Raw genomic sequence first — 12,800 nt, 5'->3', positions numbered from 1 at the left:
ATATGGGTCCTACATTTATTATATTTTAATGTTAATTTTAATTGAAGTTGCAATTATAGTTTAAAATTGAGTGTTTGGGAGTGAGTTCATTTTAGTGTTACAGGTCATCAAATCGAGAATATTTAGAAACGTTTAGCCATTTAAAAAATATATAAACACCGGCGAAAAACGGGGTATTTGGATTAGTTTTTATATACACCCAAAACATCAATCAACACTTTATTTTTTTTAAATTTTGATTTTCATGATTCAAAGCTCAATAGGATTTGCTCTGTAGTAAAGAAGATATATTTAATTTTGCAAAAACTCCAAAATCAAAATCATCTTTTCGACTTGTGAGTGATAACTATATTCACTCATTTTAGATTAAACTCAATCTCAACCACTCGTTTGTAGAAACCGAATGGGACCAGACAAATCGTAAGCTTCATTCTACATCTGAATGCATAATTCAATTCCTTTCTCTTTGGCCGCTTTCTCTTCCACCTCCTGATTGTTAATAGAAAGAGCGAGAACTTTTTTTTGAAAAAAATGAAGCTCTCCCTCAATCTTCAAGATGAAGATAATCCTCGCTTAAAAGCCAAAATACCCATTTCAATGTTCGACCAGCCTTTCACTTCTATCTTCTCCACCGCTGCAAACTCATTTTCAGATTTCTCCTTCTCTGTTGCCACCAATTTTCCTTCTGGTCCTTCTCTCAAATTCACCTACAATCCATCATCTACTACAGATGCTTTCTTTTCTCCAATTTCTCTATCTCTTAAATCAGGATTAGGCCTCTTTGGCTCTCCTCAAAATTCCCCTCTGGTTTTCTCTGCTAATTTCTCTCTTTCTAATTCAAGCCCTAATGTTGTCATCCCTACTTTCTCTCTTCATTTTAAGCCCAACTTTGGTCATTTCTCTCTTCACAAAAGAACATCTCCCTCTTCAAACCCTAACCCTGATTCTGATTCTGGGACCCACTTGGTATCTGAGTCCAATTTGGACTATAGCTCGTCTTCAAATTCTGAGTTCGTAAATGGTTTTGCTCCAGATGTGCCATTGGGTTGGCAAGAAGTGAAATTGGAGCCATTTACTAGCAAAGATAAAGAAAGGTCCGCAAATGCTAACCCGAGTGATATTGGAATTGGGTTTTTTGCAGATAGGCAATTAGTGTGGAGAGATGCTAAGAAAGTTGGTATTTTGAGTGGAGTTGCTGTCAAGGCAAGGACAATTTTGCCTTTAAGTAAAAGGGTAAAGGTGAATCTGAGGTGGAGTGTGAATTTGCCTGATGATTGGGGGATAAAGAGGCCTTATTTGATAGTAAATAAGATTGGGATAGAGAGGGTTGATAAGGTTGAGGAAATAAAAGAAAATGAGAATAATAGTGCAGGTGATTTGGAGTTATTGAAAGGAATGTGTTTTTGGATGAGAAGGGATTTAGACAAAATAGAGAGGGAAAATAAGGATATGCGGAGGTGCTTAGAAGAAATGAGAGTTGGAGTCTCAGCAAAGACATCGCGTGGAGTGAGTAATGGTGTTGTAAAGAATGTGGTGCCAGCTTCAACTGATAGGTTGGGAGAGTTTGAACAATGGAGGAGCAAAAAAAATGAAGGTAATGGGCGAGCAGAACCAAAGAAGCCTGCAGATCGGGCAACTGATCTGGAAAGTGAGTTGCAAAAGGCTATCAAAGCTGCTGCTTCTTAACAAGGTTGGAAATGTCTTGCAATATATTACTTTTTTGCTTGTTTAGAATCTGTATAGTATTGAGCTTTGAGGTTAGGTAAAATTATACGGAATATTTGGAATAACTATTATAGGCTTGCTTATGAAGTATTGGCCTTATATGCATCCTTTCTTGTGCATATTCTAATTTAATAATGTTTGAGAAATATAATGGATTCATGCAAGTATAATCGCTTTATTTTGGAAGCGTTCTAAGTTGGAATTTTATTTTTTCTTTTGTGTATTATTTAAAATTCTTCATTAGATACTTTGGATAGCCTTCGGTTAATTGATGAATTGCAAGTTGATTTTTGATGAAATTACTGTTATGTTGGTCTAGAGGGCGAATCTAATGTTTCTCAACCCATTATATTAAAATGAAAGATTCTGTAGAAAACAAAAAATAAAAATAAAAATAAAGGAAAGAACAATGAAGGATACTGCATACTGAAAATTCTGGTTAATCGATTAATGCTTGATTAAGACAGGATTATATTTCTGGTTCATGATTAGTATTTTAAATTCCTGCAAAAACTTGAAGCTTTTTAGGTGAAACTGTATGGTCAGGATAGAACTCCAAGGCCCTGCAGAAATGACTAAACCAAAGAAAATTTATTATTAGTCCACATTACATTTATGAGGAAGCCATAGTCTAAAGAAGGAAACAGTCCCACTTCTTCTCCATCCTCTGCATTTAAGCAACTGATTGCCACAAAATGCAGAGCCAATGTTGCAAACAGTGAGTAAACCAGAGTTAGATTAGGACCTTCCTAAACTCAGAGAACATTTTCACTTAGTTTGGGTACTAAAAGATGCAAGGGAAAAGAATGAAAAGAAATGGAATTATGTGAAGCAAATGGGAAGAAAAGAAAAGAAGTGAAACTAAAACGGATGTCTCATTTAAAGGATGTGAAATTTACTTCTACTTATGTCCATTGTTAAATTGTTTTGTTTCTTCTCATTTTCTTCTATGATGTCTTTTTCCTTTTGCTGCTTCATTTCACATTTAGTTTCTCTTGTTTTCATGTGATGTATGAATCTAGACTGTCTAGTTGCTGCATGATTTATACAAGTATAGGATCTTGATGGTCCACATAGTCTAATCTTTGCATGAACATGTGATAATATGTGATTACTCTAACCTTTCAGACTTGGTTAAAATTTTACTTGGTCAAAAGGTGAAATTGACCCTTGAATGTATGCATGGTTGTTAATCTAAATTCTGCTTCGGCTCAATTTGAGTTCCTCCAAGCTTTGGAAGACATCGATTGCATTGAGTTCCTGCAAGTAAAATGGTGGTATTTGTGTGCTGTCCATATTACACAACTGAGCTCGCAAACCATTGTCAGATTCTTAGACGAGCTCACAAAGGCACAATCACAATCATTTCATTTTGGTGAGTAAGTAAATTTAAATCCACAGCAGAAACACACTGTTTTTTATTCAGTATGCAGCTTTCCTTACGAGAGGCAAGGATAGGAATTGGAGAGAGACTTATTCTTATATCCTAACTCGCACATGGTAGACAGTTAGACACACCAGCCTCTGATCTCTCAAACCATACATGAACAACAGTTAGACAGTTAAGACACCAGCTTCTGACTGGTTTGGCTTAGTTTTGATTTTTTTTTCTATATAACAATTTGATTCATTCATTGATTTAGTTTGTTTTGGACCAAATCAACATGATGCCCGCCTCTATTTGCAAGAGATAGAGTGAGGACATCAATCCCTTAAGAAATTACAAAATAGACGCATTTAATCATATACCAAGTTGAATATCTTCTAATCCTTCATCAATTTATAGTCTCATGTATGCTTGTTGAACTTGCCAAATAATAGCTAACAACCGGTGCTCGTGTCATTTCTCCCAAGAAGTATATGGCAATGTTTGTAGCCTTGGCAAGGCTAAACCATCCAAAAATTTTGGAATTTTACATCTCTTAACAATTGCACCCTAAATCCAGCTTAATCCCTTAGATACCTTAATTTGAATTTTTTTTTGTCACAATTGTATCCTAATTTGAAATTAGTCAAAGTTAATGAATAAGGGAAAAATTATATTTTTGTCCTCATTTTCTTTGATATAATCAACTGTTTTATTTTTGTAATTTTAAAAATTATACTATTTTATCCTTGTAGTTTGAGTTCGTTAAATGAAATCATTTTTCTGTTTATTATTTGAGATTTAAGTCATTAATGCTAATAAAATTACATGATTAACCTTATATACATATGACTAAAAGGGAAACAATTACATTTTTGACTTTATATTTTGATATAATTAATTATTTCGTCTTTATATTTAAAATTGCACTATTTTATTCTTATAGTTTGGATCCATTAAAATGTAATTTTTAAAATAATGTAATTTTTTAAATGTAAGGACAAAGTAGTCAATTATGCCACAATGTTGAGATAAAATTATATATTTTCCATGAACAAAATACTCCTTTCATCCTTTTTTTTTTTTTTTTTTTTTTGTATGCTTTGACAAAACACGTATATTAAGAATTTCATTAATAAAAATTTTTTTATCCTTTTTATCCTTAACTCGTTATGATATTAATAAAAGTTATTTATTTAATGAAGGATCATAAAGGTTGTCATGGGAAAAATAATTGGTTCCATATAAGAATTTAGAAATCTTGCAAATATTTTGGTACATTAATAGAAGAATAACAAGTAAACAAAATGGGACGAATGGACCGTTAAATATGGGTTCCACGACTCATACTCGAAGCTAAATCATTAAAAAAACTCCAAACTTTGCAGTTAGTTTTAATTGTAATCTAAATCTAACTTTCTTCTCTTAGTATCCTGAACTATTATAATAACATCCTAATTTCAATTTATACCCAATTTAATGAATAAAATATTATTTTTTAATAAATATATATATTTATTTATATAAATATTTAAATAAAAAAATAACATATTCATCTTAAAAATAAAATACTTTTTATTTATTTATACAATATTAACAACAAGTAATGATTCCTTAAAAATAAATAAATAAAATCTATTTTTATAAGAGATCTTTAAGTATAATTTCAGTATACCCTAACTAAAATTTCATGCTTAAAAGATGGCAAAACAAATACCTAAACTAATATTTTATGTTTATAACTAACTAAAATTTATTATTTTACTTGGCTTTTTATGACTTTAAATTTCTAACCAATATTAGTTAGAGTGTTGTTAAACGGTGAGTTTTCGGTTAATCTAACCATGAGAGAGAGTACACAAATTCAACAAAAATAATATTTTATGCATACAATTTGAAATTAGGGTGCTATTATAAATAAAAAATTGAAGTCAAAAGATATTAGGAAAAGAAAGTCGAATTTATGGTACAATTAAAACTACCTGCAAAATTTTGTATTTGCTTGATAATTTAGTTCATACTTGAATTAACTTAACTTGAGGAATGGGTTAGCTAAAGCATTTAAAATACTCTCTAACTTCTCAGGATGTAACAATTGCATCCCAGAATGACTTTAACACCAAGACATCCTAATTTTAATTTTGTCACAGTTGCATTTTAAATTCAAACTATTGCAAGTAGACTGTCATTATTGCATCTGAATTCAAATTATACAAAATTTTTTTACCGCAATCTCAACCTAAATTTATATATATATTTTTAATCTTATTTAATGTGCAAATCTTATATTAGTGGAAAAAAGGGTGCATTCTGAAATAATCTTAACCCCTTCAGATATTATAAATTCAAATTATAGTAAATTTATTAAATAAAAAATAAAAATTTCAGATTCCACCTCAGTGTATTCGGTTAGTTTAACCTTAGGTCTTGGTTAAGTGAAATGGTGTATTTCTCTTTAAACTATCCATTCTAATCTTTCTCCCATTCATCAATTGTTAGTTATTTTCTCCATCTCTCTCCTAAATGCCTCCAATTTCTCTCTCCTCTCTCTCGCCATAAACCTTATTTATGAAGCCAATGAAAAGTGTTTTGCTTTATTTCGGGCTTCATCCCTCTATAATACTATTCTTCTCTAATAATCTAGGGCTTCAAGTCAAATGAGATAAATTTTCAATTTAGAGTGCTATTGTGATAGAAAATTTGATATAATTTCAATTAGAGTGCAATTATGATAATAAATTTGTCATAATCAATCCAAGCTGCAACTATAATAGAAAGTTAAGATTGATTTGTTGGAGATTAAAGTTGTTTTGGAATGCGATTTCGAAAATCATATTTCATTCAATTCGATAAAAAATGTTTGGAATTTGTTACAACCCGAAAAGTTTAGGATATGATATTTTATATTGTTTAATCAACTTATTTCTTGGATTAAGTTAACTCAAATATAAAATGTGGGATTGACATTTAATGTATTTTATTCATTAATTTTGATCAATTTTAAATTAGGGTGTAATCGTGTCAAAAAGTTGCAATTGGGTATTTGAAGGGTTAAATTAGATTTAGAGTGTAATTATCACAAGTCGCAAAGTTTGAAGATTTTTGATTGGTTTAGTCCCTTAGCAACTAGTTCTAACTCTTTAACTATATTCACAATCATAGCTTGTTAAGACTGAATCATATATAGTCATCAAGAAGTAGGGCGAAGTGGCAACATTAAGTCTCTACTTCTTGACATTATCAAAGATAGTTAAAGATATGCTAGGAATTGCACAAAAGATAGTTAAGTCTATGCTGTTTGTTGGGTGAGAAAATAGAATAGAAAATAAGGGAAAGACATGGAAAAGAAAAGAAAGTGAAAGAGACGAAAAGATAGGATTCACGTGGAGAAAACGGCAGGAGAGCATTAATGACGAAAATGACCATAGAATTGTACATCAATTGCATAATTTCTTATTTACACCCAACTTAGTATTGTCACATCATATCCAATAAAGAAACTAATCAACACAACTGCCATCAATCAATAATTCAATTTCAATTTCAATTAAATCCATTTTAATCATAATAGAATCCTAATAATTACCCCTTCTTTGAATGAAATTTTGTCTTCAAGAGTAAATTTGGAAAACTAAAACACATTGCATTGATCCCTCTTTGAAGGAAATCGTGTACTCAATACTGGAATTAGTTCTAGCAATTTGACAAACGCCTTGTAGGCAAGAATATGCACCTATCTTCTACTTTTTGTCTTCTCCAAATTTCATCTTCCTTGAGAATTATAAAATCAAAAGACCCCAAATCACCAACATTACTTTGGTTTATACCTCGTTGGCACTACATATATATTCCCAACAAAATAAAATGTTCAGGTGTAAAAGCCTTCAGAACAAAATTAGATTTTCTATTCACCAAACCATTTAAACCCTAAATGTGGAAACACAAAATGAAGAGTAAAAATCAAAGTGATTTAAGATTTGGGTGATGTGGACTTATTGTATCCACATAAGCTGTCAGCATATAACAATGGGTCCCCCATAAGACTGACTCAGCTTTCTGGATTAACAAATCTGTCACAATCGCTTAATCAAATTTCAATGAGTACATGTACTTAATTACAAATATTTTTTGGGCGAAACACTAAAATAAAAAAATAGACCGAACTTTGTGTTAAGCATTAACAAACCTACAATTTTCTCTGATCTGTCCTTCATTTCCGGTAAGTACATTTATATTTCCCATTTTGACTATAGAATTGACAAAGGAATCAAAGAAAAGTTGTTGATTAGAGGCATAACCCCATACTTGTTTTATTATCTCGCCTTCATCATCTTCTTTGACCAATACATTGTCAGATCCTAACAAACCTCTTCCTTCAAGAATGTTTATGAAATAATGATTGTCAAATCTAGCTGGAGTATTATAATCAAGCGGTGCCAATTGATCATCTCTTCCTGATCTTGGACATATGGACCGTAGGATTCTTCTAAATGTAGTATATCTCTTGTATTTGTCATAGTTTTCTTCTGGGTTCACTTCATAAACTCTCTGCCTAAAGCTTAAGCACCTTGCCTTTCCCATTGTGTGACTACCTGTGTACAGAACATTTTTGTTATTAAAGTGAGCAAATGTTGAACCTTTTTTTAAAAAATTGGATTAATTAGTTAATCTGTTAGTTAATTGATACTGTTAGAAACCGATAATATCGGTTGGAGTAAAAAGGCTGTGTTTGGCAATAGCTTTTGTCAAAAAGCTAAACGCTATTTTTATAGTATTTCATAATATATTGTTTTGAACTAATTTTTAAAGGTTAAAATAGCATTTTATAAAAATGAATCCATATAACATTTAACATTTAATCTTTAGCATTTTATAAAAAGCTACTAAAATAGCTAATAATTATCAAAACAACTAATTTTGCTGAATAGACCCAAATATTGAGTGATAATTACTCAAATTGTTAGTTTTAGTCCTTTTTTTTCTTTTTTTTCTTTTTAGGAATTTAGTCTTTTTGGTAATGGTTGAATTTCATGACAAGGCTAAACCCATATTCTGCACTATACTAACCATTTTCGTTTTGAACTGAAATAATTAATACAAAACATATTTTTTTTATTTAATATCAATTTATTTGATTTTTTTATTAGTTTTAAAAAAATTAAAATAATCAAATCAAACTGAATTTGTATATTTTATATACATTATATGTTTACATCAATATAATAACAAATATTTACATATAGATAGAAATATTTTGTATCTTTATTTATTTATTTTATATTTTATGTTATATATATATATATATATATATATAGTTCCTTGATTACAGTTTACCTGATAAAGCAACCAAGTCTGTTATGTCTAGCCCCTGCTGTTTAAAGTTGGCAATGAGAATTTCCAAGGAGGAATTTGGAGTAGGTATAAACTTATTGGCACCACCAAAGCTAGCTTTCAAGGAGTCCTTCCTGCCTAGCCAGACTTCCCATCTTGGACCTCCTCTCTTTCGTCAAATGCCCATTATTAACATTCAATTACCAACAATATAAAATATAATTAAATTTGCCTCAATTGCTAGAAATGTAAAACATTTGTAAAATAGTCAATGTTAATTCATATGAAAATCCCTAATCAACTTTATTTTTTGCAGGAAAAATACTTGTCTAAATAAGGTATGTATTTATTCGTCATATGCCTAGGCAATAAATAGTCTGACTCATAAGATTATCGACGAATTGACTAATATATTTTAAAATGAACTGATTCATGAATCAAAATGAATTGCATAAGTTTAAACTAGTGATTATTTTTAAATTTAAACTCGAGTCTCTTTAGCTTCAAAATCCAGCTTCAGCTTGGGTTATGTATTTATTATTTAAAATAAAATTACTCCCTTTATTTTGCGTAACTAAAAAGCTAAAATAATATATAGATTTGTATATATAATGTGAAAATATGGAGGAGGTATGATGAACAGTACATACTGAAGCAACAGCATCACGAGCAGCCATGGCGAGAATATCAGCACAAGAGACAGTAAGTGGGCATGCTTCTTCCAAACTATATTTGATCTTATCAATCACTTCAAATCCATGCAACGAATTTAGGTTAGGTCCTGCTTGCTTCTCACTAACTATGTCTCCGTTGCTATCCAGAAGAACTGATGCGTCACAACCCTAATTTAAATATCACACAAACGAATTAGCAATGTCTCAGTATCTTGTAAACGGATCACAATTCTTTTTAGCTATAAACTGCAAATGAGCAAGATCAAGTTCAAATACACCTTTAATGAGAGCTAAATTCAAATTCAACATAGCTCAACTCGATTTGGGTCACTTACAGTTACTGCCCTAAATAATGTTTACCAAGAGTTACTAAAATTATTTTAAGTTGAATGCACATTTTTTAATCATAAAACTCTAAAATAATATATTAAACAATAATATTTGAATATGCAAAACAACAATTTCAATTAGTTTTACAAAACATCTTAAAATATGTCACATTTATATGGAAAATAATAAAATTTTCATAATATATATTTCCAATAGAATGTTTTTTTCAACAAGACATGAATATGACTAACAGAAATAAATTATTAAGAAAGATAGTAACAAAGAGGCCTAACCATAACAAAACAATCATGAAAATGCAAGCGGAGCAGAGCAGCAGCCATTCGAGGATTTTCAAGAGCAGCAAGCTCAACATGATATCTAACAATCTCTTGTGCGAAAGGGCAACTTTCTTTGTAATAATCAAGAACCAGAAGCTCACTATCTCCATGAGTTTTGGTGCCTTTCTGCAAAGCTAAAGCTAGTAATAAAACCAGTATTGTTCTCTTGAAATCCATTTCATAAATTGCAAGAATATTTTACACCAGTAGGGTATGGCAAAGTAAAGAGAAGATGGGTTAGAATTGGTTCTTATCTGAGAGGAGTCTCTTAACAACATTCTGATAATTTGTAATTATAATTAAGTACATGATCAACCCTTGATTGTGATTTCTTGTACCGTTTTTTTTATGTTCTTTGCATGTTTTTCAAACCAAACTTGAACCTCAAGAAAATTCCTTTCTGAAAGTTGGTACAACTAATTTAACCTAATTTTGTAACTTTTATTTGGCTCAATCTGGATATAAAGAATGAGAACAGTCTACTATTTTAACCTTACAGATAGAAAAATAGATAGAAAACCAAGAAAAATAGAACTTCTTTTGAATAGAACTCACTGCATTTAGCTTTGTGAGAATGCTATTTATATTAAAGTTTACAAGCTATTTCAAAAAGATAGTAATTGAACCTAACATTAGTACTATAAAACCAAACATATACATATACCTTTTCTTTTCAAACCATAAAACTAATGTATTGCATCTTACTCTCAAAATTTTAACTTTTTCTTTTATGAGTTAAGGAAACATAAATGCAATTCTAACACTCTTCCTTACGTGCTTTTCTTAATTAAATTAATCCTTTTATACAAACTTTCTCAATCAACTGGTTGATAACTTGAATTGTTATATAAGACACACTTTGCATTTTTTTTTTTTTTTTTAGCTTGCCTAATAGCATGATATTTTACTTTTATATGCTTTATTGAGCCATATTAAACTGTATTCAGTTCAATCTATGATTTATCAATATATCATTCATGGACATCGATAAGATCATTCCATTTAGCAGCATCTTAGGATGGCATAGACTTAAAGTTAAGGACGTAGCCACTAACTGATTGTCTACCTTGATTAATAGTAGTAGCATCACCAACAGACTCTCCCTCTGCTCTTAATTGAGCTATCAAGTGTTGCTTTCTAGACATCCAAGAAAAAACTCTACAATTTATAGAAAATACATAATCAGTGGTGCTTTTTTCAACTGATTTTACTTGGTGCTTACGTAGATCTTGATAAAATAACTCATAGCAAATAATAAATCAAGATTAGAAGTTGTCCAATAATGTAAACTTCTAATTAGACTTCCAAAATAGGAAGCATTAGCTTTATCATCCCTCATCTGCCCTTGACAATTTCTGATTTCAACAGAGTTCTCGATAGCTTACTGTTTTCCGTTCTGAATTTTTTCGACAACTCTTGAGCATACTTTCTTGGAAAATGAAAATATCATTTGAGGATTTGATTATTTACATCCCAAGAAAAATATTTCACGAGCTTAATGTTTGACGTTTCAAATATCTCCTTCATCTCTTTCTTGAAATCAAAAATTAAATTTGGATTGCTACATGTAATTGACATACCGTCCACATAAATAGAAACAACTAGCAAATTATTATTTTTAGTAGCTTTTCACATGCAAACTTGGCATATTTTCAGTTTTCATGTTTTATAGAGGAACGAAAGTATCATGCAAGTTTTGCCCCGAGTTGCTATTAGTAGCCTTTCACGACAAGTCTGATCCAAAGGCTTTAGGCTTGTTAATAGACTAATCTAGATTTAAATTAAGCCTATGTACTCATTTTACTCCAATAGCATTTTTCCCATCAGGTTTGTTGACAACCAACCAAACTCGTACTTCATTATATTTCACTGTTCTTCATGCTTTGTTACTTCTTTGAAGCTTAAAGGTTCCACCACAGCAAGATTTCATGGCTTATAGTGTTTTGATAGAGGCTTGGTTCTAAGTAAAAAAGAAAGCGGGTGGGTAACTATAAATTTTGAGACACCTGTTGAACCTCTCAATGGATTAAATTAAAAAAAAAAAAAAAAAAAAATATATATATATATATATATATATATATATATATATATATATATATATATAAATTCTTAATTCTCTAACTGAATTAGGATTTCCCCTAATCCCCAATTCTCAATCTCAATTTGAAAATCATCAACTTTCAAATTAAACTCAACCTAGAATTCAAAACCCCGATTCTCACTTGGAACCTAATGACATTAAGAGCTTGGGATGTGCCAAAAGACATTGGATTCATTCTCTTGTGCCGTTTAGGCATGGAAGCAAACGACATTGCTTGTTTTTCTCCACATAAGACTACCATACTCAATTTAAGGCCTAAAAACACACCCAACAAGCTAAATCGGCCAACTCTAAAAAGATTTCTTTATTTCTGAGCATCAACTTGGAGAGAATGATCCGTTTTCATCGTCAGGTTTCAAGTATTAACCATGTCAAAACCTAGGCATCTATAGTATCATGTATTTTGCTCAAGTGTGATGTAAGGTGGAATACATGTATTTTGCTCAACTACAGTTGTTTTCCATATTTTAGTTAGTTAAATTTTGATGCTTTTGTTTTCTATTTTCGTTTTTTTTAATAAACAAAACCTGTTTGTTTAAACTTATTTAATTTTTTTTTTCTTTATTTTTGAGAAAACTGTTTTGAAAACAAAAAATAAATTTTATGAAACCACAAATCGTAGTTTACAAAATTATGTTTTGTGTTTTCTGTTATTGTTACTATTATTTTCTCTATCTATATAAATCTAATGTCATTTATTTATCCAAAATATACAAGCATATATTTTTATCTATATTTAAATTCTTAGCTTTTTTTTTTTTTCTATCTCTTCTTTACTTAGTATTATTTTTATATTTATTATTATTTTCTCTATCTATATAAATCTAATGTCATTTAGTATTATTTATTTATTATTATAATATTTGAGTATTATGTTTTTATTCAATATAATAATCAATAGTTACTATAATAGTGAAAATTTAAAATTCAATTGC

At 30.1% G+C, this 12,800-nt stretch overlaps 2 protein-coding genes across 2 annotated transcripts; one reads left to right on the top strand and one right to left on the bottom strand.

The window, feature by feature from the left end:
- Positions 1-238: 238 nt before the first annotated feature.
- LOC105645091 (hypothetical protein) lies at positions 239-1,903 on the top strand. The gene has a single exon (XM_012230607.4). It carries the CDS (start codon positions 532-534, stop codon positions 1,684-1,686), a length of 1,155 nt encoding a protein of 384 aa, XP_012085997.1. The 5' UTR covers positions 239-531; the 3' UTR covers positions 1,687-1,903.
- Positions 1,904-7,144: 5,241 nt separating this feature from the next.
- Positions 7,145-10,297, bottom strand: LOC105645234 (Peroxidase superfamily protein). Its single transcript, XM_012230782.4, has 4 exons — positions 9,720-10,297; positions 9,073-9,264; positions 8,426-8,591; positions 7,145-7,683 (listed from the first exon to the last, which is right to left on the bottom strand). The coding sequence occupies exons 1-4, from the start codon at positions 9,939-9,941 to the stop codon at positions 7,262-7,264; spliced, it is 1,002 nt and encodes a 333-aa protein (XP_012086172.1). The 5' UTR covers positions 9,942-10,297; the 3' UTR covers positions 7,145-7,261.
- Positions 10,298-12,800: the final 2,503 nt, after the last annotated feature.

This window comes from Jatropha curcas, chromosome 11, assembly GCF_041381405.1.
Source record: "Jatropha curcas cultivar XTBG-Jc1 chromosome 11, XTBG_Jcur_1.0, whole genome shotgun sequence".
NCBI lineage: Eukaryota > Viridiplantae > Streptophyta > Magnoliopsida > Malpighiales > Euphorbiaceae > Jatropha > Jatropha curcas.
Note: the sequence above shows the minus strand (reverse complement) of the source record. Positions and strands in the feature narration are given on the sequence as shown.

What these genes read in the sequence shown, in the direction of transcription:
- LOC105645234 (XM_012230782.4), bottom strand. Translation starts at nt 9,941, where the DNA reads ATGGATTTCAAGAGAACAATACTGGTTTTATTACTAGCTTTAGCTTTG. An exon ending in TTCATGATTGTTTTGTTATG is followed by an intron (nt 9,265 to 9,719) that starts GTTAGGCCTCTT and finishes TATTTAAATTAG; the next exon opens with GGTTGTGACGCATCAGTTCT. An exon ending in AGACTTGGTTGCTTTATCAG is followed by an intron (nt 7,684 to 8,425) that starts GTAAACTGTAAT and finishes TTCTGTACACAG; the next exon opens with GTAGTCACACAATGGGAAAG.
- LOC105645091 (XM_012230607.4), top strand. Translation starts at nt 532, where the DNA reads ATGAAGCTCTCCCTCAATCTTCAAGATGAAGATAATCCTCGCTTAAAA.